The sequence below is a fragment of the Peromyscus maniculatus genome, chromosome 14, assembly GCF_049852395.1.
Source record: "Peromyscus maniculatus bairdii isolate BWxNUB_F1_BW_parent chromosome 14, HU_Pman_BW_mat_3.1, whole genome shotgun sequence".
NCBI lineage: Eukaryota > Metazoa > Chordata > Mammalia > Rodentia > Cricetidae > Peromyscus > Peromyscus maniculatus.
In genome coordinates this window covers 39,211,896-39,238,654 of record NC_134865.1, presented here as the reverse complement: position 1 = coordinate 39,238,654, position 26,759 = coordinate 39,211,896, and the positions used below count along the sequence as shown (strand labels likewise).

General features: G+C 37.5%; 3 protein-coding genes across 5 annotated transcripts in view; 2 read left to right on the top strand and 1 right to left on the bottom strand.

The window, feature by feature from the left end:
* The window catches only part of LOC143268441 (uncharacterized), a 146,815-nt gene extending 121,768 nt beyond the window's left edge, over window positions 1-25,047 (top strand). The window contains exons 5-6 of the mRNA XM_076550838.1: window positions 21,575-21,668; window positions 24,769-25,047. Of these exons, the coding sequence (XP_076406953.1) occupies window positions 21,575-21,595 (21 nt within the window). The 3' untranslated portion in view covers window positions 21,596-21,668; window positions 24,769-25,047. The remainder of the gene's footprint in view (window positions 1-21,574; window positions 21,669-24,768) is intronic.
* Window positions 1-25,162, bottom strand: part of Bcap29 (B cell receptor associated protein 29) — a 36,861-nt gene extending 11,699 nt beyond the window's left edge. For all 3 annotated transcript variants that reach the window (XM_016007900.3, XM_076550837.1, XM_076550836.1), the window contains exons 1-5: window positions 25,029-25,162; window positions 23,505-23,605; window positions 20,595-20,745; window positions 18,588-18,723; window positions 11,647-11,755 (exon numbers count right to left, since the gene is read on the bottom strand). In XM_016007900.3, the coding sequence (XP_015863386.1) occupies window positions 11,647-11,755; window positions 18,588-18,723; window positions 20,595-20,745; window positions 23,505-23,605; window positions 25,029-25,120 (589 nt within the window). In that variant the 5' untranslated portion in view covers window positions 25,121-25,162. The remainder of the gene's footprint in view (window positions 1-11,646; window positions 11,756-18,587; window positions 18,724-20,594; window positions 20,746-23,504; window positions 23,606-25,028) is intronic.
* Window positions 25,119-26,406, top strand: LOC143268442 (uncharacterized). Its single transcript, XM_076550846.1, has 2 exons — window positions 25,119-25,424; window positions 26,208-26,406. Exons 1-2 carry the CDS (start codon window positions 25,119-25,121, stop codon window positions 26,292-26,294), a joined length of 393 nt encoding a protein of 130 aa, XP_076406961.1. The 3' UTR covers window positions 26,295-26,406.
* Window positions 26,407-26,759: the final 353 nt, after the last annotated feature.

Sequence of the window (26,759 nt, the reverse complement as noted above, 5' to 3'; positions counted from 1 at the left end):
CACTATTGGTAACTGTGTAGGAATGGATGCCACGGAAGGAAGGCAGTCTACTGTGCTTAAAGGGAGAGACTTTAGGGGACATTTCATAGACATGGCAACTTTGGGACAGAATGATGAGCATCAATTAATTTATGCTTGTGCTTAGAGTTCCAGGCAGATAGACCTGCAAAACTGAGCAAAAGTTAAAAACTAATTAGATGCCCCTGTTGTAACTACAAGCTAAGATAACAATGAAGGAATGTAAAGTTTAAATGATAAGACTGGAGATGTACTGGTGGTCAGATCACTGCACACCACATTGTACAACTTGAACTGCTGCCTAGGTGACAAGCAGCCAACAGTTTGAAACAGTGCAGAGGCATAATCATGGTTAAACAAACAAAACCACATCCACCAGCAACAACAAAACCCCTGTTCTTAGCAGCAATGTGAGAAGCCCAACTAATGGCAGAGAGATTAAAGTGAACATTCTTTAGCAGACTGCTTCCTTGGCAAGAAGAGCCAGACATTACTGAAATAGAGACAAAGCTACACAAAAAATTACACTACAGAGCAAACATTCCTACTCAGACATAAACTATATGCTTGGTCATAAGGGCTTTCAACTTGACCTAATGAAAAGTTTTGAAACCAGGGGAAGCTATTCCTAGGCTATTTCTGCTTATCAAATCCTTCCCATCCTGATAACTCAGGTAAAATGATAACTCTTTCCTTTAAATTTTCCCCCAATGGTGTCAATAGGAATCAACTATACTCTCTATTGTGCTTCACTTGTCTTACTTTTCTATTGCTGTGACAAAACACCATGAGCAAGGTTAGTTACAAAAGAAAGTATTTAAGTGATCTAAGTGGAACAGTCACTATGTAAAAGTTCTCCTGTCTTCTCAGTGCAATCTTCAATTTATGTGCCAGAGTTCTACATTCAGACTTCTTTTCACTCAAAGCCGTCTTGGCTTTCCTATCAATTGCCCAATTTAGCTATTAGCTGTAAGGATACATGATGGTCTAGATTCTAATATGAGATGGCCTTTCTTCTGAGCCTCAAACTAGTAATTTCAACTCTTTTGGGAACTTTCACTACAGTATCCAGATGGTCCTTCAATCCTTCAAACTCAGCATATTTATAACCAAACACATTATTTCTTCTTCCCTGCTTAGAAAAATAAAGGACTCTACTAATCCTCTGATCCTTACCTTGGTTAAAAATAATCTTGGTCAATAAACTAAAAAGCCAGTGTGGTGATATACTGTGTACCCTAATAAACTTTCCTGAGGATCAGAGGACAGAGTCAGCAACAAGATTAGGCAGTGGTGGCACACACCTTTAATCCCAGCACTTGAAATCTCATGCCTTTGTTTGGGAAGTATACATGTCTTAATCCTAGAAAGTGATGTCTGGGCAAAGAAATTTGATAAGGATTAGATTTGGAAATTCCCCAAGGTTAGGGTTGGAGAAGGGTTTTGTTTATGTCTTTTCAGGTAAAGAAAAATAACCACCTTGAAGAATTTAAAGACCTTTGGACAAGTAAGCATCCAAAGAAGAAGAGAACTACTCAGAAAAAAAAATTACCAAGAACAGGAATAATCTGACCCAATGTGATCTTTGAAGTCTCCAAAGAGATGATAGGATCCCACAAGGATGATTTCATCAGGACAATTATAATGCCACTAAGATGACAAACACCACCCAAAGATCAGCTTTGGACTACAAACTGCTCAGGACAATTTTGAGATGGCTAGCTGAGATGATCCAGCCTCACAGACTACTTGAGCAAGGACCTGAGACAAGTCCTACACTTTCCTATTATGCAGTGACTGGATAACAAATGATACAGCTAAGTCTCCCAGGACTTGACAATTAACCCAAAAATTTTCTTTTCAGGATTCCCTAAAGATGCCTTTGCCCCCAGACAGCAGGAAGTAATTTTAAGAACATGACACCTACATTCCCAAGAGGTGGGATGGTTGGTTTTTGGTCATTCAATGGGTTATGGATAATTGTCATTGTTTAAAATAGTTGGTTACAAGTTATTGTTAATGGTCAGGAAAAAGTCTAAACAAAGGAGATTAGATTTAGAGTTCTTGTTTGAAAAAAAAGAAAAAAGAGGATATAGATATAAGATAAAAGGTAGATTATTGAATCTACTCTGAAAAGAAAAAAAAGAGGATATAGAGATAAAATAAAAAGGTAGATTATTGAATCTACTTTTAGAAAGCAACTAGTTTTAAATATTTTTCATTGGATTGGATTTTTGTATACTATACACAAATTATGTATATTATACAAATTTGAGATTGATTTTGCTAGAAAATACTGTACATATACTTCTAATCTTGTTCAAGGTTTTGTTCCTATACAACTCATTTAACAATGTAATGTAGTTTTCTAGTCCTTGAAAGTTATTATCAACTAATTAGTATATAAAGAAATGCAAGTTATTAGTTAGTCATTACAATCGAACTTGTAGTCATATTAGGTATGTTTTCAATGTCAAACAGAAATATATTTTAGATAGAAGTCATCTTCAAAAACTTCAGAGATCTACAGAATATGGCATTTAAGATGTTTTAATAACAGATTCTTATTTTTTTTTCTCACTATGAGACATGTCTGCCCCTGGCAGCACCAATCTACTTCAGAGAACATAATGGGCAATGAAGAAACTCCATATGGAGTTTACTTTCTTTGTGGCAAAAGTTAGCCACTGGACAAAAAAGTACCCTTGCTTTGACTGCTGACAGTATGCTGTCCAAAATGGACAAGCAGGACACAAAAGAAAGGACTGATGAACCTTGCCAAGACGAGGTAAGAAGGCCCTTTAGAAAATCTTGCTTCACAGATGAGTCTGTCAGATATGCTAGGCCTGTAGGCCGAAGATGGATGCCCCAATGTTGCGGAGAAATCTTTGGTGACTGTCTAGGCAGCCAGCTGTTTCTGTCATTTCTCACATTTTTTGCAAGTTGCTTGTTTGTACTTCCTGCTTAATTAGGTAATATTATTTCCTTCTCAGGTCTCTGAAGGTGTTGAAGATTAGATATAGTTTTCCTTGTTAACAAATTCAGAAAAGAAACTCACTAGAGATGTATAAAGTGTGTAAGTTTGACAGGCATCAAAAGATAGTTTTCAGTTGGTAATACAAGTTAGGATAGAAAGTCAATTAGGTACAACACTGTGGACTCACCAAAATAGGATAAATAATGGAGTATTTTCTCTGTCTAATGTTAATGGACTAGATATTGTTAATGTAATTCTTTACTGTATATATTGTATATAATTATTGTACATATTTTATAAAGTTTTTCTTATATTAGTTATAACCTTCTTTTATTATTTTAGACAAAAAAGGTGAAATGTGGTGTACCCTAATAAACTTTCCTGAGGATCAGAGGACAGAGCCAGCCATTAGATTAGACACAGAGGTCAGTCAGTGGTGGCACAGACTCTTAATCCCAGCACTTGAGATCTCATGCTCTTGCTTGGGAAGCACACATGCCTTTAATCCCAGGAAGTAATATGGCAGGGCAAAGAAAGGTATATAAGGTGTGAGGAAACAGAAACTCACTCTCTTTAGGCTGAGGAATTTGTAGAGGTAAGAACTAGTGGCTGGCTGTTCTGCTTCTCTGATCTTTCAGCTTTCACCCTGATATCTGGCTTTGGGTATTTTATTAAAAGACCACCTAAGATTCGAACAACACCCAGAGTCTTCCTAACTCTTTACTTATACCCCAAGTCTGGTTGATTCTGCTTCCTCTAGATCACTCCAGATGGAATTCTGTATCTTTGGAGACATTGAAAAGATTTCACAAGTCTCCTGAAGGCAAAACAAAACAAGGTTTGAGGATGTTGCTCAGTGGTAAGAGCAAGTGCCTAGTTGATTGCCAGCATCACAGAAGAAAACAAAACAGCTAAAGTTCTCACAAAACAAAATTGAGCAATAACAACAACAAGCTATATACAAAAAGTCCAGGGAGTGGATGAAATCTAGCTACAATTAATAGAAACAATGGCTATCAGAACTAGAGGCACAACACCTTCAAAATTCTAAGATTAAACAGTTTATAACCAAAGCAATATTTCATTCAATTTGACTCATTCATTAAATTATTTACCCCTTAACTATTTTTTTCTGCAGAGAGCTTTTAGATGATATACTCCACCAAAAAGAGAGTAAACAAAAATAGAAAACATGGAATCTAAAAAAGAGCTTAGGAGAACGCTCAGAATGATGATGAATAGTTATTAGTTATAATAATGCAATATAGTACAAATTATAATGTTTTTCATGAAAGTAGAAGTTAGAAACAGATTTTTTTGAAATAAAAGGCACAAGTCGGGCAGTGGTGGTGCATACCTTTAATCCCAGTGCTCAGGAAGCAGAGGCAGCTGCATCTCTTGAGTTCAAGTCCAGCCTGGTCTAGAGAGAGAGTTCCAAGGATAGCCAGAGCAACACAGTGAAACCCCATTTCAAAAAAAACAAAGGAAGACATGCGTCCTTTTCATAAGAAAGCAGAAGATGATATTCCACACAGAAAGATCAAAAATAACCACCATAATCATTTAAGAACATGAAGCAAGTATCACAAGAAAGGGATCAAAGAACAAAAAGGACTTGTTCCTTGTGTTTTTTGTTTTTTGGTTTTTTTTTATGGTAAGCTTCTTCTAATTACCATTTAAATTGATGTATATGCAAAACTTGGATAAATTAAAGTTAGAAAGAAGGGTTAAAAACAGGTATGCTAGGTGAATAATATTTTATAGAGTACTAGAAATATGTAGATATGCTAGGCAATATGTTCAGATACAGGTCTTATGTTTTTTTTTGTAAAAGCAAACACTCTTAAAACCTGGAAATGGCCGAATAGATCATTTCAATTTTATTTTCCTAATAGAATAATAAAAAGAACATGCTGATTATTTTTTCAAATCAATTCTCCTCTCATGAACTTGTATCATTCCAAGTCAGTGGGTTCAGCAGATGTTCTACATAAGCAACCATACAGTAATAAGAAGTCATTTTGTTTTCTGGCACACATCCTCTTCCTTCTCCTAACACTCCACCCAAGAGAGTTCAACATTGAAGATTTAATAGCTAACAGATGGATCAAACATGCCAGGTCCTGCCCTAATGATTGCTTGAAACATCTTTCTGAAGTCATAAATATTTAATTAACCACCTGCAGGATTTATGTTTTGGAGAAAGGGAAGTCACTGTGAAGCTTTCTCTCATGAAAAAAAAAACAACTTAAAGGTCAAAAGGATAACAATGAAGATATTTCCCATATTCTTTCTTATTTAATTACATTATTTGGACCCACATAACAGACATTATAGATTAGTTTATTACCTAATTTTACAGGAGAGAAAATTGTTCCCTAAAGAGATTTAACAACTTGACCAAGATTACCCTGTCCTTCCTCAAACATTTCCAAAGTTAAACAACTTCTAATAATAAAAATCTACTTTCTAGGTGAAGTTAGGAATGGAGTCAATTGGTCAAATAATTCAAGCAAAGAATGGTTATCTTACCAGGGTCTCCAAAAAGAATTAAAACAAACAACAAACAAGAAGAAAACAACCAAAAAACCCACCCACAAAGCTTTCAACTTTTCATTGTATAAATAAAATTACTATAGAGAATAATTTAAACTAAAAAGTCATTCATTGGGGCTGGAGAGATGGCTCAGAGGTTAAGAGCACTGACTGCTCTTCCAGAGGTCCTAAGTTCAATTCCCAGCAACCACATGGTGGCTCACAACCATCTGTAATGAGATCTTCTGACCTGTAGTCATACATGCTGTATACAAAATAAATAAATAAATAAATCTTTAAACAAAAAAAAAGTCATTCATTGTACATATATTTGCAATAAAAATAAGTCTTTTATAAGGTGATATATTGATTAAGACCATGAAGGTCTTTAGTAAACATGTATACCTAGGTAGGAAAACAACAAAACAAACACTAAGTTATTAAATCATTCTTTGTTTCTTAGGGGACCCAACATTTTCTCACCATCACTCACTGTTTCCTAGGATGATATATCAACTAACAAACCTATCAGTCAGATGCTCTGCCCCACTCAAAACAGTAATACCATTTCATCCATTTTTCTGCCAATTTAAGTTTATCAGCACATTTAGAGAACTGTGTTCATTGATTACATCCTTATCCCTTAGAACATTTCTTTATTTAGTATGCATTTAGCTATCTTTACTCAAGCATTTTGGTCGGGGGAGGGGTATAGACTAACTCATGTATTGTTCAGAAGAAGTGAAAATATTGTTTTATGTATATATATATATATATATATATATATATATTTGATGCATCCATCTGGACTATAAACTTCATTAAATTGCTTTTTCTTGCTTAATGCTCTCTCGGAGAACCAGTCTACAACCTCATCAACAGTAAGTCTTTTACAATACAACACAAGGCTTTCAAGATCCCCAGCAAAGCCATCAATGTCAGCTTCATTTGCAACGCTAAAGGGGAGTGAATAGAGGAGGTGGGGTCAGATAAGGCCTGGAATAAATTGGAAAAGGAATTTATGTGCTCAAAATATATTCTTAAAAGTGGTTAGGTGAAACATTACAAGTCTATCACAAATGTGCTCAAACTACAATCTTACAGGTGGTTAGGTAAAGAAGTCTCTAAGTCACTAAAATAAAACTGCCTCTACTTTCCTATGCTGCCATTTTCTGACAGGGCAGGGGAGGAGTACTTGATAGCCAGTCAATTTGTATCACAGCTTGAAACACCTGGTATGAAGAAAACCCTTTTGTTCTAAGAAGTTGCCCTAGGGCTATGAGAGAAGGGGAGATCTGAGCTTGATTTGCACAAGAAGCAAAGCTATGCACCTAGGAGACAGGCTGTGTCTGTGCGAGGGTGTTTACCTTCATTCAGGGGCGTCAGGCACCCAGCGGCTATTCTATCTGTTGTTTGTCCTAGTCTGGAGCTGGCCTTATATTTGGATGCTTGCTAAAGGGGGATATTTGCAGAAGGCAGATATCCAGTTCAAATGCTAAAAAGGGAGCTGGAAGCCTGCAGGCTGAAAGCCTTGTCTATGTGACCTTATCCAAGTACTTTAAAGAATATGCTCAAGAAATGATCCATCCACACTGATAAAAGTTCTTGGGGAAATTATGAGAATGCACAAGAAATTCATAGCAAAAAAAGCTGATATATTAAAAGCCAGATAACACTAAATACTTCTTGAGATTTGGCTTTTTCCTCTGGAAGAATTCCTTGATCCTTCTAGGTATAGTTTTACCATATACAGCTGAATCTTTATTTCATATTCCTGCAGCCTGTAGCATATTTCCTTGGTATAGATAATTTTACTTGCTAGTAATGTCAATTATATACACACACATTATATAAACTTCCAGATATGTAAATTTTTAGGAAAAAAGCATGTCTTTTCTTATTCAAATAATAAAATCTCATTGAAAGGTAATAAAGAAAGACTAAAGCCAGTACCAACAAACTGTTTACAGCACTGACAATTTAAAAACAAGATGGTGGCTTTGGTACAAATGCAGGTGAAAGACTAAGTTTGTAAGGCATAGTGGCTCATAGCTGCAATCCCTGGACTTGGGAGGGTTGGGGCACGAGGATCAGGAATTATGGACCAGCTTTAGCTACATGAGATGCTGTTTCAAAAAGATTATCATAAGGCAGGATTGGCCCACACCTTTAATCTCAGTGCTTGGGAGGTAGAGGCAGGTGGATCTCTGTGAGTTTGAGGCCATCTGGGTCTATAGAGCGAGTTCCAGGATAGGCTCCAAAGCTATACAAATAAACCCTGTCTCAAAAAAAACCAAAAAGAAAAAAGTTTGGGGTTGGGGATTTAGCTCAGTGGTAGAGAGCTTGCCTAGCAAGTGAATGGCCCTGGGTAGATGTTAGAAAAGGGTCCCTTAGAACTGGAATTACACACAATTGTGAGCCACCATGTAGGTGCTAGGAATCAAACTCTGGTCCTCTGGAAGAGCAACAAGTGCTCTTAACTGCTGAGCCATCTCTCCAGCCTCTGGCAGTGTTCTAAATAACTGCCTAAAGAAGGCTACTTTTCAAATTTGGTGCTAATATTAATTTAAGTAAACCTTTATCTGTAATACTTTATTTTCACTAATAAAATATGGAGAAAATCCTTAGGGTGGATCACAGAAGCACAAAATTAAAAAAATTCCTTTGGAAAACATACTATAAAATAAAAATGACATTGCTTTTACTTGGGTTTCAAACCGAAAAGATCATTCTGAAAAGCTCTCAAGCAATGCCATCCTAATATCTTCAATTTCTAGAAATAAACGAGCATTTAATGAATTTGTATGTCAAACATTGTATTGTTAAAATCACAACACTTTTTCTATCAACTGACACAATTTCTTAGTCTTGCCTACATGAATTTGTCTGGTGTAAGTCAAGAAAAAGCCAAAGAAACATCTCTGGAAACAGAACTTTTGAGTTTCTCAAGGTCATTAAGACTGTCACCTAAAAAAGGACTCCAGGTAAATGGAATGTGTTCATAAAATATTGCACCTCTTGAAGGAACCAAACAGGACACACTCAAACAGGTCAAGTCTGCTTTGACTTCACCCCTGACTCCCTCTGAAAGTAGTCAGTCAGTCTACATTTCAAACACAAGCAGGACTGGCATATCTTGTTATCAGATTATAAACACAATGCCTATATTATTAAAGAGTTCATTTTCTCCAAACACCCAAGTTTTCTATTAAATAAATACTGAAGTAATGCTAAGTTTGGTTTTACGTCAGGATTAAGAAGTAAAAGTTCAAAATATCTCAGAATTGTAAATTTTGAAAGGCAAAGAAGAAGAAACTAAATTGTTTGGAGAGGAATAAGAATACCCTCTATTCTCGCCTTTGAAAAATATTACATTCATTTATTTTTATTTAATGTGGGAGAGGGAAAAGGGAAGGAGGGAGGGAGGGGAGAGAGAGGCAAAAAGAGAGAAAAAGAGAGAGGGGGAGAGAGTGGGGAGAGAGAGAGAGAGAGAGAGAGGAAGGGAGGGAGGGAGGGAAGGAGGGAGGGAGAGAGAGAGAGAGAGAGAGAGAGAGAGAGAGAGAGAGAGAGAGAGAGAGAGAGAGAGAGAGAGAGAGGAGAATGTGCACACACATAAGCATAGATGTGGAGGTCACAGGACAACCTGATGGAACTGGTCCTCACCTTTTAGTATGGGTCTTGGGGATCCATCTCAGGTAGTCAGTGGTGGCAGCAAATATTTTCACTGCTGAGCCATCTTGCCAGATCTTGTCTTTTTTACATTTATTTATTTACTTACTTACTTATCTGTATGTGCATGAGTAGGTGCGTGCACATGGAAGCCAAGAGGTCAACACTAGGTATTTTCTCTTCACTGAACCTAGTGTTAACCGTGATCCTCCAGTCTTTGCTTTTCTAGGGCTGTGACTACAATTGATTGTCACCATGCTGCCTTTTACATGGCTGCTGGGGACTGAACTCAAAAGGGCCTCATCCTCTGTTTGTTTTCAAGATAGAATCTCACTATGTAGCTCTGTTTATCCTGGATCTCGCTCTGTAGACCACATTGGCCTCAAACTCACAGAGATCTGCCTGCCTCTTCCTCCCAAGTGCTGGGATTTAAGGCATGAGCCACCATGCCCAGCTTCAAATTCTCCTCCTTGCTTGACAAGCACTTTATTGACTGATATCCTTAAAAAAATTTTTTTGAGACAGTTTTATGCTGCAAAGGCTGGTCTGAAATCTATTCTGTAGGTTAAGATGACCTTGAACTTCTGATCCCTTTTACATAAATGTTCTGAGTTATGGGTGAACCATGGCTGGTTTACAAAGTGTTAGGGAATGAATACAGGTTACTGTACATGTTACGCAAACACTATATTGAGTTACATTCTCTGCTTTCATTTCTTTAAATTTTATATTACATATTCACAACATAAAAGAGATCCTTGTCAAATATTAAAAAAAATTTATAACTTTATTTTTACTAATTAAATGTACTTTTGAAATCCTTACATTCTCTAAAAGGATTAACACCAACATTGTATAAATTAAGCAAACAAACAAAAAAGATAGAACCACCACTGCAGAGAATAGGGGACTACTAAATTAATTTTTATATAAAATTTCTTGACTGTCTAAATCTTTTGGAATTACAGTAAATGAATGTAACAATACTAAATTATAACAAGACATTTGAGTTTGTGACTATACCAAATAACCTTGTTTAGAAGGGTACTCTGAATTTTTAATTCACTAATTCTAAACTACCTTTGTCTGCTGTTTTTATTTTACCATTTAAATTTAAATAAGAAACTAGAGGTTAATGAGATGTCTCAGTGATTAAGGGCACTGGCTGCTTTTCCAGAGGACTTGGGTTCAGTTCATAGCACCTACATGGCAGCTCACAATTGTCTGTAACTCCATTTCCAGGGGATCTGATGCCCTCTGTTCTGGCCTCTGAGGACACCAGGCACACATACGTGGTGCACACACATGCATGCAGGCAAGACACCCACACACATAAAAAAAATAAATAAAAGAAATAGTAAAATGACTAAAGAATTTTTATCACATGAAATGTTCTAATCTGAGTTTTTATTTATAGAATTAGCTTTTATTTTTGGAATTTCAATTTAAAACCCAAACATACTTTCATAAAATAAATCCTAACCAAATAATGTAAGTAGATATTTAAAATAGCAAGTTATATTTCAGAGAACTTCTAATATTCTGAGAGCAACTTAAACCTAAACTCAATGATCAAGTAGGTCTTTAATTTAGCCACTGAATCCTTTTTACTTTCATTTAAAGTATTAGAAGAGATCTAAAATTGGAGAAGACCCATGCATTTATCATCACCTTAACCCAATAACTTTAATCATGAATACTTAATAGGTTTCCTTGTGTCTGGCCAACATCAAGCATTAACTGTCTCCACATGCAGATACATTGCCAGGGGTCAAGCTACACACACTCAAAGAGTTTTTCAGAATGACAGTAGATTTGGGGTATATGCTTTACTATATATGTAGCAAGTATGACTAAGAACAATCCGGACTTTTTAAGTGCAGAAACAGTTGCCTTCATGGATTTAGATTTAGGACGTTCCACTTGGAACTTACAATGCAATGTACTTTGGCACAAAGCCTCAATTTCTCAGCTGATATCCCAGATTGATGTTTACTTTCAGTCTGTTTCAAAAATTCTTAAAAATTTAAATTTAGTGTATTGGAAATACTAGGGCTTAAGATAAGATATGTATTATTGTACCAAGCCTGTCTCCTTGTGATTATTTCTATAAAAGAAGAAATACATGATGACAAAAAAGGTGACTCATTTTATAAAAATATGCTTACAAGAAAGTTTTCAGGCTCACAGCTCTTTCGCTGAGGTAAGGACATTTGTATTTACAACACAGATCTGAAACACCTACCTGTGTTTCTGCATAACAGAACATGTTTCTCTTGGCACAATGTTTTAATCTCTTATTTGAACAGAAATTTACAAATAGGTCATTATTAGTGCTTGGCCCGAGGGCATTAGCTATTAGTTTTGTTTAAGGTAAAACAGTAAGGCATATGGGACAGCATACAATGTCTGCTAGTCCTTCCCCTTTCACATGCACACAAACTCACCATCCGAAGCCTTCTTCAATTCAGTTTTCAATTTTTCCTGGTCTTCTACTAGTTTTTTATTTTCAGTTTCCAAAATGTTTTCTTCATCTTTGCCATGGTTTTTTAGTACCTATCATAAAAGAGTTATATGAAGAAATAAGCTTATATTGCAACAGTTGGATATTTTTTAAATAAATTAAAATTATTGGTTTTTATTAATTTGTCTTTTTAAGTATTTAATAATTTTTTTATAAAGTGCTTTTGCTAATAGAAACCTGATATAGCAAGCAAACACACAAAATTGATATTGTGGAGCTGGAGAGACAGCTCAGCTGTTAAGAAGACATACTGCTTTTCCAGAGGACCTGAGTTTGGTTCCCAACATCCACGTTCAGCAGCTCACAACCTGCCGTGGAATATTACTTTAACTGTGTAAAGGTGTGTTACATTTGTTTATGCTGCATCTGTTTAACGATGTAAGGATGTGTGTTTAATTATGTAAAGATGTGTTGCATCTGTTTCACTTTGCCTGCTTAAAGCTCCTGATTGGTCTAATAAAGAGATGACTGGCCAATAGCTAGGCAGAGAAAGGATAGGTGGGGCTGGCAGGCAGAAAGAATAAGGAGGAGAAATATAGGCTCAAGAGAGAAGAGGAACCAAAGGAGAAGGGGAGAATGAGGGAGAAGCCTGGGGCCAGCTAGACATGAGAAGCAGTGAAAGTAATATACATAGAAAGAAAAGTAAAAAGCCCCCAGGCAAAAAGGTAGCTAAAGAATAACAGGTTAATTTAAGCTAAAAGAGCTAGCTAGAAATGAGCTTAAACTAGGACAAGCATTCATAACTAATAATAAGTCTCCTCGTCATGACTTGGGAGCTGGTTGGTGGTCCTAAAAAAAAAAATCCTGGTACAACAACCCCCTATAAATCTAGCTCCAGGGGAATCCAATGCTTCTGACTTCTCACATGCATAAAACCACACACAGACACACACACATAAACACATAATTTAAAAATATTTAAAAAAATGATTTGTTATTATTATGGATGACGTTTCTGAAATCAAAGGAAGAATTTCTGATTGGGCTATAATTATAATTATGCTTTCAAAATTAACTCAATGTGACTGCCTTCCTCAGTTAAAGATGTGATATACATTTAATGTTAAAAAAAAATCAGTTCCAGGTTTGATATTAGTTGTACAAATCATGCTATAATTGCACTGTCTTGTCTACTCAAGACTACTTTTACACTAGTTGCCAGGATGAAGATGGGTAAATGGAAAATGGTAAGGTGATCTCTAAGGTAGGAAAATTCTGGTTTTCATTAAACAGTACCAAATTAATCTTTAATTTAGTTGATCATTTAAATTGCTCTTTATATTTCAAAATCAATTCTGGATATAATAATGTTTGTAGCTTGTCCTTTCTAGGTAAAACAATAAAGACCTGAACAGTAAAATAACTAACAGTAAACATCATAGAATAAAAATTTCCTAACTTGCATGCCTACATAGAAATCATCACTGTTACTAGAAACTAGAAGTATATTAAAAGAAACATAAAATATTTAAGTTACAAAGAAAGATAAATTATATTTTAAAACTATTTTAAAAATAAAAATGAGCCGGGCGGTGGTGGCCCACACCTCTAATCCCAGCACTCGGGAGGCAGAACCAGGCAGATCTCTGTGAGTTCGAGGCCAGCCTGGTCTATAGAGCGAGATCCAGGACAGGAACCAAAGTTACACAGAGAAACCCTGTATTGAAAAAACAAAAAGTAAATACATACATACATACATACATACATACAAAATAATAAAAAAAATGAAATAGCTCAGTCAATAAAGTAGTTATCACACTGACTCTGATCCCCAGAATCCACAAAAAGAAACCAGGTAGGCATGGCGAAGCCTGCCTACTACAATTCGAACACTGGGGAGAGAGAGACAGGAGAAATCCTGAGGCTTCTTTGCCAATCAGCCTAGTTGACTCCAGGAGCTTATGGGCCAACCAGAGATCTTGTCTCAAAAAACAAACTGAACAGTACCTGAAGAATGACACCTGAGGTTGACCGCTGACCTCCGTGCTCATGTGCACACACATGCACATGGACTAGTATCCCTCTCCTCAACACACACAAGATAAATAGAAAATAAATTTATGTATTCATAAGCATGGGCCAGTAGATTAAACAGTGGCAGCAGCTTAATTCTGGTGGCTTCCATGGTTAGGAAAACATAATTTAAGAACTTCTACATCAAAGGGATACATTTAACAGACAACACTCAGAAAATCTAGTGAGTGGATGCAAACATTTTAGCATGAAAGACAGTGTAAGAGAACCATGGCCTATACTCTTTCTTTGGTAACTTTCACTTGGTAGAAAGGAAAAGCAGGAGCATAAGGCTGGAATAAGCACAAACATGGCACCACCATGTTGGAGTAGGACAGGAGTAGGCAGCTCTGAGGAGAGATTAAAGCTCCAGTGAACACACTATCTCTTAAATAGCTTTTAAGAGAGCAGAGTCTCGGAGCATACTCTGAAACGGAGAGAGCATCAGACCTTTTAGAATCAAAAAACTTGTCTGAAAAAGCAGGATAAGAACTTCTCTAAGCCTCTTTCAATTTGTTACTTACTTCAAGATCAAAACAATTTTAGCCTAGAAAAGAAGAGCTACATTTGTAAAGTCAGGGCAGATTTAAAAACTTAAAAAGCTCACTGTAGAGGATTACTGCACTAGGGTGATTACCAAAATTGGAAAGGAACCACTGAGCTGCAGGAATGTTTACAGTGACTGCTTGAATTATTTATGCCACCGACTTGGAAAAGCTGGATTTGTGGCAGTCTTGTAAATAAGCTTTCATTACTGCACCTGTAAAACTGCTCCAATTTATTATCCCTAATTTCATGTTGGAGAAAGACCAAGAGCTCTGGAGTCTGCAACTCGACAGCTCCCAGCTACAGGAGGAACACTTGTCTTCACCAGCCCACCCACTCTCATCCACCCTGGAAGCTGGTGGGAGTAAAGGTCAGTGAGAGGTAGAGAGCTCCATGCTGCCATTTTAAAGCAGTTCAGTTAAAATTAACTGAGAGCAAGGTATGGAAGCACACATCGGAATTACCAGTATTTGGGTAACAAGCTGAGGAAGGAGGATTTTGATTTCTTTTTCTTTTTAAAGTTGTATTTATTTTTATGTATATCTGTGTACCATGTGTGCTTGGTGCCCATGGAGGCCAATAGTGGTCATCAGATCCCCTGGAACTAGAGTTACAGACAGCTGTAAGCCACTGTGTAGGTGCCGGGACCTGAATCCAGGGTCCTGTGGAAGATGGAGCAGCAAGTGCTCTTAACCTCTGAGTCATCTCTCTACCCTGAATATTGTGATTTCAAGACCAGCTTTGGCTACTTAAAGAGAATCTGCCTTGAAACACAAACAAAAGTTAACTTCAACTGAATTATCATAAGAGAAACTGACCTTGGGCACCAAAGAGGCATCATTTTTATAGAACATTATAGTAGTTGAGGGGACAAAATATGTGGTTGTAAATGTGGGTACCACAGTAAGGCTGCATGGCCTCAAACATCCCGTAACTGTATCATTTATTTTTACTATTACCCATTCTCTCCCTGTTTTCTCAGCTATAAAATGCAGACAATACAAACCTCATGGGATTGTTCAAGAATTAAAAGAGTTAATATCTTACTGTGAAGCACCTGAAGTAATATTTGGCATAGCATTAACTATTATTTAAAGCCACAGAACCTTGAAATTCAGAACCTATGAGGAGTTGCCCTAGGTCACACTGCCAGTTACTATAGTGCTGACATTAGTACCCAGTTGAACGTCTCTGAATCCCAGGATTGTGTGTTTTCTGCTAGATAATATACAGAATATTCAGTATACAGAATAAAGAAGTATTTTTTAGCAATTTTATCATTCTTTCACTAATATTTCAAAGCCCACATAAAATAAAAACATTTTTTTATATTTTTACCTATGGATTTTATTGATCACTTTATCAGTCTATTAGTTATACTCTGAGTATATTGACAGAATTTATCCAGTTCACAAATTTCCTTCTCACTGCATACTAGCTTTGGTATAGCATATCTGATGATCTCGGACCACTGACTGGGTCAGAGCTATACAGCAAGCAGGAAACCAGAAAAAAGGCTGAAATTGAGGGAGGCCCAGGAACCAGCAAGCAAGTAATAAATTTCCAACCATGAGTGCTTTGAAAATAATTCCAAAAGAAGAGTTCCAAAGTTCTCTTGAGGAAGTGATGCTTTGACGGACAAGACTAAATTAATTCCATTGGTTATGCTGCATATGTGAAGAATTATGTTATCAAAAACTCTGTAAAAATACTTTTTGCTTATAGTTCAAGATTAAGAGGACAACAAATAAAAGGGTATGTGTGTGCCCCAACAATAGTTATAACTACTCTAAGATGTTGTGCCCAATTTCAAAGCAATAAAGATTAATGAAAGTCTTCCCATAGATACAAAGCTGGGCTTTTGAATTTAATCAATATATACAAGGTTTGATTTTACCATTGTGAAATGAGATCAAAAGGTAGACAATCACGCAAACATCGAGGACAAAATGAAATTGATTGTCCTGTTGAAACAAACACCTCTCCTGCGAAAGCAGAAAGTACTGACTACTGGCCTTTAATACAGATCACACCTACATCTTGATTTCTAGAGAATACTACTTTAAGAGGAAGTACAGAAGACATCAATGATCAATGCTTTTTCAAAACAGAACACAGGTTTGGGAGATGGCTCAGTGGGTAAAAGCATTGGCTGTGTGAGTCTGGTGACCTGAGTTCAACCCCTGTGACTCATGTGAAGACAGACAGGGAGAACCGATTCCCAAGAGTTGTAATGTGGCATGCATACCCTCTCCACACATCATGCATATGTGACAATAAATTTTTAAAAACAAGAACAAAACAAAAAAAAGTAAACTGTTTTTAACATGCTGTTTCCATAAAAGATGCTAATAACCTATTCATAAACACGCATTTTTAAAATTATGTTTCTATGAAAAGAGGTCTTTCCCTACCTTTTTTGTTACCATATAAGTGAGGCAAATATCATAAAAAGCGAAACAGAAGTTTTAAGTAGGTGATAATGAATTTTGCCTAATTTACAAGGTCACAGAACTCTTCCTATTGTCCATATGATAGCTGCCTAGCTTACAACCAATGGAAGGCAGTGCTTGCAGGCAGGTCTTTTTTTTTTTTTTTTTTTTTTTTTTTTTTTTAAATAAAGGCTAAGCTTCAAGACTGAGCTCAGGATTTTCTCTTTCTACTGCTGAACATGACATTAACTTGGTATAATGTGAAGACTATATTTGAATCTTTTTGTTGTTGCTGTTTTCAAGATAGGAGTTTCTCTATGTAGTTCTGGCTGTCTTGGAACTCACTCAGGCTAGCCTCAAACTCAGAGATCTGCCTGCCTCTGTTTCCCGAGTGCTGGGAATAAAGGTGTGTACCACCACACCCGGCTTTGAGAAATAATCTTTTTTTTTTCTTTTTTTGGTTTTTCGAGACAGGGTTTCTCTGTGTAGCTTTGCGCCTTTCCTGGAACTCACTTGGTAGCCCAGGCTGGCCTCGAACTCACAAAGATCCGCCTGCCTCTGCCTCCTGAGTGCTGGGATTAAAGGCGTGCGCCACCACCACCCGGCCGAGAAATAATCTTAATGTATGATTCTAAAAACACTTTCCTCAAGAAAATGTGTTTCATTTACTAGAAGTTCCAGTGAATCTTTTCTCTAAGAATTAGATTCGGTAAAACTCAGGGAATTTGTATGAACTGAAATACTGAATCTATGAGATCATCAGATTTTAAAAATCAAATTAATTTTGTGTTTCATTTTTCTATTTATTTGTCAATAGGGCAAACCTCAGTATTTGACAGACATATGTATTCCCTGGATATCAGAAGATATAAGCAGCATAAGATTTGTAAAAAGATTTAAAAATTAGGAGAAATATCAATGTCTCAATAATATCTCACTACTTCATATACAACAAATCATACTTTAACTGAAAGAGAAATGCACACAGAGAACTATAAAGATTTAATTCAAGTTATGAAGTAAAATTAATGGTAATAGAGGACTGTAAATTTGTATTCCAAGAATGGACATATTCTGGGTATGACAGCCACTGTCATCTTAACTCACAGCAGCTGTAGTTACTTTCATTGGGCCCCTGTCAACAGTCAGCCATGGTCGGTTGGTCATGGGGCCATCCATCCCTGCTGAACTCCTGACTACTGAGCGATTCTGGAAGCGAGGGAGTCATTAGCTGTGTATGCACTGGGGAGCCCACCCAGCTACAATAGATAGTGCTATGCCATGGTCACAGAAGGCTTTAGTTAAGCCCAGGGCACTACAAAGCAAAACAAAAGATAGGAACATGGAAAGGGGACCTGTGTGTGTGTGTGTGTGGGGGGGGGCTGTAGGGGAGAGGAGAAAGGGATAAGAGGGGTCAGGGGATGAGAGTAAATCGAATGCACTACATACATGTATGAATTTGTTAAAGAAAAAGTTTAATTACCAAAAAACTATTAAAAAATGTGTGCTCCAATAATGTTTCCTCTTGGAATCACAGAAATGGGACACTGGTATCAGTTTATATTGAGGGAAAGTGTGGGAGCAAGCAACCCTAAAGAATAGTAATCAGCTGGGCATGCCTTTAATCCCAGCACTCAGGGGACAGAGGCAGGCAGATCTTCCAGTTCAAGGCCAGCCTCATCTACAAAGTGTTTCTCAGAAATTCTAAGTAAGTAAATAAATAAATAAATGTAATCACAGAACAATGCTCTGGTTTGTGCCACTTTCTCCTGATAAATTATGAAAATACTACTTTTGATGCTAAAAAATAGTACATTACTCCTTGTGAACATCAACAGCATTTAAACAATTTTCTATAAAGAAAATTAAATACCAATTTTAGTTTTTCATTCTCTTCCATGAATTTCTTGGCAGCCTTACTAGTATTTTCTGCTTGAGTTTTAAGCACTCCTTTGTTTGTTATTTCTTTTGCCAGCTGAGTAATAAGCGTGACCAGACGTCTCAACACTCTGAGGAAAAAACAAATGAAGTTCAGAATAATGCATAACTAGATTACTCATCGGGAACTCTGACTTTAACACAAATAGCCATTGTCAAATGACCCCTGCTATGTCTAGAGAAACGGTCGTGGAGAGGATGTTTAAACAGAACATCTCCTCTTTACCATCCAAGCCTGGCAGTTCAATCACACTGCGCTTCCCTCCTTCGCATCCTCTGCTGGACGACAAGCATCGCAACACACAGATGTGGCGGCACCTCAGGGCCTCACACACACAGTGGTATTCATTTTTCCTCTACAGGCCTTTAGCCTAAAGGAGTAAGATGGAATTTTAGATGGTACTGTAAGACTAGCAGGAAAATCAATCTCTCCCCGCTCCCTTTTGGTCTAGTTTGAAATTTACAGTTTAAAGATCATTTTGTAAGGGTGGCTAAGTCTAAAAAATGAACATTTTCATGTTTATAGGTAACCCCCTTTGCTAGATATTATAATTAATCTCTTCAGTTATCTTTTTCAGCAGCTATTTACTAAGGCACTGGGGTCACAGCTGAAAATGAACTTAGTTTTTGCCTTGAAGTTTAAGTTCTAACTGGAGATATTATATATATATATATATATATATATATATATATATATATATATATATATATATATATATATTCCCCCGAGACAGGGTTTCTCTGTATAACAGCTCTAGCTGTCCTGGACCTTGCTCTGTAGACCAGGCTGTCCAGGAACTCCAAGAAATCTGCCTGCATCTTCCACCTGAATGCTGGGATTAAAGGTGTAACACTACCCTGGGCCTCTAGTTGGAGATATAAACAATATTTAATTGTGAAAGGCACCAGAAGTTGAAGTCTAGACACGGTCTGAGAACTTTAACAGACCAATCTACTTTGGAGGAAATGGCGGTGACAGGGCTTCTTGGAGAAAGCGGCTAAAGGATAGGCAAAAGTTAATAAGAGAAGGCCAGGTATGGTCAGGTTAGCCTTTAATTCTGACACTTGATAGGCAGAGGTGGGCAGATCTCTGTGAGTTCAAGGTCAGTCTGCCTTCCATAGCAAGCTCCAGGCCAGTCAGGGTTACATAGTGAGACTCTGTCTCAAAAAGAAAAGAACAGGGCTTCAGCTTCCCAAGCCCCACGCCCTGCTGTTTGGAGGGTCTTTATCTCTGTGTTCCCTCACCCCCTAATAAAAGCAGTTCTTCAGCCACCGGAAAAACAAACAAAAAAGATGCAGGGAGGGAAGCGTAGTCCAGGAGAAGAATAGCTTGTATGATGACTCAGGTAGGAAGGACAAAGATATCTGATAAACTCGGTAACTTTTTCAAAAGAATAGTGAAGAAGAGTGGGAATGCAATGTACTCTGTGTATTGCAGAACAGTATGAGAAGGATCCAGAAAGTCGGCACCCAAATCATTCAAGGCCCTTTGCAACCAGCAGATCTATGAGTTGTAACTTTTGTCCCTTTTTATTTATAACATTTCTCCTTTCCCTTTCCTCTCTCCAAATCCTTCCATATACCTCTACTTATTCTCCTTCAAATTGATGGCTTCTCTTTCTTTCTTTTTTCTAATTGTTATTGCATGTATATACATATATATTCCTAAATATAACCTGTTCAGTCCGTATAATGCTACCTGAATGTATGTTTTCAGGGCTGAACGTTTGGCACTGGATAACCAATTGTTGTGCTCTTCCCTGGGGAAGGCCATGTCTTCCATTCCCAGCCTTCTTCAGTGCAACAATTATTTGTTATTTGAGTATATCATCTGCATTCTTTTATGAAGATGTCAACAAAAAACTAAGGTGTAAGTGGGGGGAGAAAGCAGAAAGAGAATTCTACGAGTGTTAAAGCTGTGCTTGTACAGATTTTTACTTACAGCCAAAAAAATAAAGAGAATCCAGAAATATAAAGATTTCTTTGGGACCTAAAGAGCTTCATCTGTGTGTGCTCATAGGCACCAGGCCTGCCGGCTGAGTTCTTCTCAGTGACTTGAGTGGAGGAGTACTTCCTTACTTCTCTCACAGCATCTATTACAGGAGAAAAAACATTACTTTTGGTTTTCAAGTAAAAATATTTTAAACAACAAGTAGTTGTAGAATAACTTACCAACCTTTATAATAATGGATTTTAGATATGGCTTTCTTTCTGTTTGTCCCTCTTTAGTACCTGAGAGGGTACTGTGCACAAAGATGGATAGTAGTGGCAATTTAAGGATCACTACTACAGTATTTTAAAATCATTCCTCTATGGTTTACTTATCATCTCACTGCCAAATCTTGATCTAATGTGAAACATTATCTCTTACTCTTTCTACTTTTATGCACGACTAAAATTCAACCTGCTGTCAGCAACAGATATAATCCCAGAATCCTATTATATTCACTACTACTTTAAATAATTGAGACCAGAACTATTTCATTGCATTGAAATTTCTACTTGTATAGATTGGTTAAAATAAATTGTATTTACTTCACAATAGTTCATAGCCATGATCTCTAAAGAGTGCCACATTTCTATCACTTCAAAATAAAACCCCAACAAAGCATTCCACAATAAATTAAAAAAAAAAAAAAAAAAAAAAGAGGCTCATTTGCTCATTTTATTACTTTACATTTGTATGGCATTTCTTTTACTGAAAAACTTTATTTCCAATACCATTAAGCATACTTGCTCATTTGCTCTGTGTTGTAACATACACAAAGTATTTTTTAAATTGCTCGTGAATGAAGCTTCAGATTTCATTACAATTCTTTGTGTTCATAAAATATATTTGCTGCTTGAAATTATTCTTTTCTCTGCAACATGCTATCTAATATACTATTTAGTTCATTTATTCTGGTTTGTTTTCAATTCTAGAGTATGTTGAAAATGGACTAGGGCCAACAATAAGGGAATAACGTGATAGAGCCTAATTTTCTATAAATCAAATGTATGAAGAGTCTTTTGGAGGGTAAGTTTTAAATTTTTCTAATTTCTGGAATGTACTTCTGTGGAAAGACATATGTTCTTGGTTTTGCTACTTTGATGTCTGTTATTTATTACCCTAACCCACACACATATGATAAATACTCAAGTTTTGGCTGCAGAAATATAAATACTACATAATAGCTACATGACAACAAGAAAAAGGAAACAAGTTCCAAAGTAAGAAATGAATTAAGGTCGAGTAATCTACTGGGTTATGCACTATTTACATCACTTTAGTAATGTAGGCAATAGCCCATTTGAGATGAAGACACCAACATGTTGGGATAAGTCTTATCTGTCTGCCTTAACTAGACCCAATATTATAGGAATGTGATACAAATTCATTAAAACTTGATACAATTCCCTTCTTGATTTGTTATTGTTTTGAGACAGGGTCTCACTATGTGGGGCTGGGTGTCCTGGAACTCAGAGATCTATCTATCTATCAGCCTCAACTTCTAGCTCCTCAGTGCTGGGATTAAAGGTGTGTACCATCATGCCTGGCTTCCCTTCTTGTTTTTAACAATTTTATACCCCTTCACAATAGATGTTCTCAATTTTATGAAGAAGATCAACTTTATTTCAAAGGTTGGTGTCTGGAACATAAAACATTTTTGCATAAAACGTCAAACACAGTGGTAAAAATTCCAAGTTGCTGCCAATGAACCCACTTAATCCATAAGGAGAGTTGTGAGGGGTTCCTAGGGAAAATGTATTTTGCAATGTATATTAAAAGCTGAAGTGGCAAAGAGTGACTCTTCCAAATACAATCATGAAACTCATTACATTTTATACATAGTTTATAGATGTGAACCTGCAGTTAATTTCAGATAACGTCTTTTACTTTTCTTGGGTTTGGCCTGTGATCTACCACACAGAATGAGGGGTGGAATTTTCCACCTATGCTAGCCTGCTGGTGCTAACATGTTTCCGATTCTTTGAATTCAAATTTTTAGATTTAGAATTTTCAGTTAGGGATGTTCAATCTGTCCAGTACACATCTTTAATTCCACCATATGGATTCAAACTGTGAAATTTGTCATATATTGCTCAATGTTTTTCAATCTACAGTCTCATTGATACTTTCCCTTAAATATTTCAGTATGCATCTTCTCAGATTAAAGACATATACCTACATAAAAACTGTTAGTAACTTTTTTTTTTTTTTTAAACAAAGGGATAGATGTTTTAGACAAAGGGAAAGGCAATGGATGTTTTTAGGGCTTACCAGCTGCAATACTACACTCTGGAGATGTCTGTGGAAGGAGGTAGAGACCATATGCAGAAGCAAGAATGGTGATGCTTCAGTAAAACCATCCTTACAACAGGCCTCTGAGCCACAGACTTTAAGATGCACTGCCATCAGGAGAGCAAAATCCCAACACTACCTAATAACCACTTAGTATTAAGAAAAATTTGCAGCAGCCCCCAAAGCTGTTTTTCCATCAGGATTCAGTGAAAACTCATACTTTCCTAAGGATCTTGGAATTCCGTTCCTTTGTTGCATACAGGCCAAGTCCCTGGGTGCCCAGGACAATAGCAAAGACTGCAACTGGTAATTAAATCTGGCAGCTGGAAAGAAGGCCACTCATTCCATTGAAACTTCAGAGTAACTAAACTACAAGAGGTTAAGAATCACTGCACCTGAAATTTGTGTATATAAAATAGTACCAAATATGTATCAAAATAGTCAAAATTACCTTAATATCAATATATAAAATGATTTGTCTTTCAATATATCAATATCATCAACTTAAACAATCAAAATCCAAATAATTTACTGAACTGGATTCAAAGGAGGAATCTAGTACTTACTTACCTAAAAATAGAACGATTAATAGGATTATAATAGTAAGAAAAGCTTTGTTCCAAAAACTTGCAATTTTACCCCAGACACTAAATGAGAAAATCCTCTGCCATCTGTAAAGCAATACAATTAGATTAGTTAAAAAACCAAACAAACAAACAAAAAATAACAACAGAAACAACAAACAAACCAAGAGCAGGTTTTGAAATTTTTTGTAAATACTGAAATAATATTTTTCTAGTGTGGCAAAAATTAGAGAAATTTAATTGTAAAAGCTATTAATCCTCTGACATGACATGAAATAGAAATAATTATTTTTAATTAAAGACATTTGATTATCTTTTGTCTGATGGTTTATATATTCTAAAATGAAAACAACTTTTTTTTTTTTTTTTTTTTTTTTTTTGAGTCACAGTTTTTCTGTGTAACATTCCTGGCTGTCCTGGAACTTGCTTTGTAGACCAGGCTGGCCTCGAACCCACTGAGATCTACCTGCCTCTGCCCCCCAAGTGTTGGTATTAAAGGTGTGCTCCACCACCACCTGGCGAAAATAACTTTTAAAGTAAACATACATGAGCAAAACCTCAAAAAGAAATGTGGGCATGGGTTTGTGTGCATGAGTCATGCCTGTAAAGTAGGGTTAATCTGATATGTTCCTAGCTTCCTTTAGACAGTCTCCCTGGGATTCACTGGTTAGGAGAGGCTGGCTACAGAATCTGCCTACTTTTGCCTCTAGCACTGGGATTATAAACCTACGCAACCATCCCTGGCTTTCGCACAGGCTCCAGGATCAGACTCAGATGCTCAAGCTTGTATGCTAAGCACTTTACCAACTGAACTATCTCAATAGCCCAAAAAGAAATTCTTAAACTAAAATGTCATATTTTTAATGGATGCTATTTCTTTTTCCCTAGTTAGAGCAATGTCTCAGAAATGGTGTCTTTTGATCTAACCATTTGCAACATCTAATTCTCTACTTATTTGAGACAGTCTCACCATGGTGGCATGGAAATTACTACTGTATTTGGCTTCTGCAGGTCTATTTTTATACGGTATGCTTCTATCGTCTACTCTCAGTAAAACAATTTCTTTCTTTAACCAAAAGGGAATACAAAAAAACTGAGATATGACATATATGTAAAGTGAGGGGAAAAAATCCCTTAAGTATATATATTGGTAAACTTTTACACATGTAGTTTATATATATGTAATATAATATTATATTTTATATAACTGGCTCTTAAACTTTTCTTTTTCTTTATTTCACCTCCCCCAGGCCCCCACACGTGTTTCAGTGTATCTCAGGGTGGATGTGTGGAGGTCAGAAGACAACTTTGTAGAGTCGGTTCCCTTTCCACCATGTGGTTTCCGGGGATCGAACTGAAATTCTCTGACTTGGCCTCAAGCGCCCTTTGCCCACCGAGCCACCCTGCAGGCACTCTCAAAACTTGCTAACCCTACGACAAGCGTCTCTCGCAGGAGGCTGAAGAAGCCAATCCAACATTAGGAACTGCTAAAGATTTGAAGGTTTCCTACCTCTGAGGAGGAATAAAGGGCAGACAGAAGATTAAAATGAGTCCTATTTCAGCATAGAGGAAGCTGGCAACCGCCGCCCACTGGATTGTCATGGCTCTTTCTTCACACCTAAACAGAGAGAGTCTCACTTTCACACAAGCCCGGGTGAACGGCCCCACGAGGCGCGGGGCCCGCTGGGAGTTCGCCCAGCCCCACGTGACGCGGCCGCGCAGGAGCGGCCCCGGCGGTCCCCGGTCCAGCGCCCGGGCAGCCTGGCGCCGCCGCCGGCCGCGCTCCACGGGAGAACCCCGGCCCGTCCGGCTTACCGGCCGCCGGTCGCCCCGCGCGCGCACGTCACACGCCGCCCGGAGCGCGCCGGGCCCGGCTGAGGTCACACTGACGCGACCGCGTTTCCTGGTACGCGGCGTGCAGGACGCGAGGTGACGCAGGCTTCTCCACGAGGCCACTGACGCCGAGTGGCGGGGCCAGGGCTGGGGCTGGGTTCAAATCCAGCCAGGCGCTCCAAGGTGGAAACCTGCCTCCCTGCCCCTAATTAAACTAAATTTAAGTGAAGGCCCAGGCCTGGGGTTTTGTGCAGCATTTTGTTCTTGAGACGGCAGAATTTGTATCGTCCGGACGCGTTTTGCGTCCTGTTTTCCTGCTCTTGTCCATCGGTGGGACCAGGCAACTTAAAGGAGCTGCTTGGGGATTGCTAGGAAGATGGGCATGGGTGTTACCTAACCATATTCTGTTAGCTAGCTAAATAGGTCCTGGAAAACAATGAGGGTGGACTCCCTCTTGGTTAACACTGCATTCGAACTCCTGTTTCCCTGGTGACATAAGAAAGGAAAAGCTAACAACTGCCCCCCTCCCCCATACCACCTGGCCAAAATGGAATACCCCTGCTCTAGGTGGAGACTTGGCATCCCGATCTGCTCCAAAGATTATAACATTACATACTATTATCTTCTACCTTAAGCTGGCCAAGAGTCCACTTCCAGAAATCGGATTTATTTGGAGACGTGTTAAAGAGGTGGGAGAGAAAATTATCCCTTTAATAAAATACTGTACTTACTGGACTTCCCAAGATGAGCTCCTTTAGAGCTTCCTTCTGTCATGTAGCAGTGCTAAGCTTGCTTTTCTGTGTTTTAATTAAGAAAAATGTAACACCTGCCTTTTGTTTGTTTTGTTTTTCTTTAGTCGATAGCCAAAAGCCTAAGCATGCTTTCCCTGCCACTGTCCCCTCCTGCAACTGCTGGTGGCCTCTATTCTGAACAAGGCAGTTAACTACTGGATCCTAACTCAAAAGGCACAACTTTGTTTCTTCCTCTTCTCTATCTCCTTGCCTACCCTGTTAGTTTTTTATTTCAAACTAATAAAATTGTCCTTGAAAAAAAGCTTTGTCATTCTCTTATTAACAAGTGCAAGAATTTAAAAGGGAACTCTGAACATTTCCATGTTTTCAACATGTGTGAATACACTTAAAATACATATTTTTTAAATATTTGTAACATCTCAGGAATGTAACACAAAGTGGGGCAGATACAAAGAAAAAAATTAAGATGACCTAGGAAGGCAAAGGAGCTTCTTTGGAGTCTGGTAGAAGTCTCACACCACTGACAAGAATTCCAGTAAAGTTAACAAAATTTGCTGTGAGTAACAAAATTACTTCAATTAGAAAAATTTAAATGATTATGAAATGGCAGTGAACCACACTTAAAGCCTGACTGTATCTGACCACGTATGGTCTTT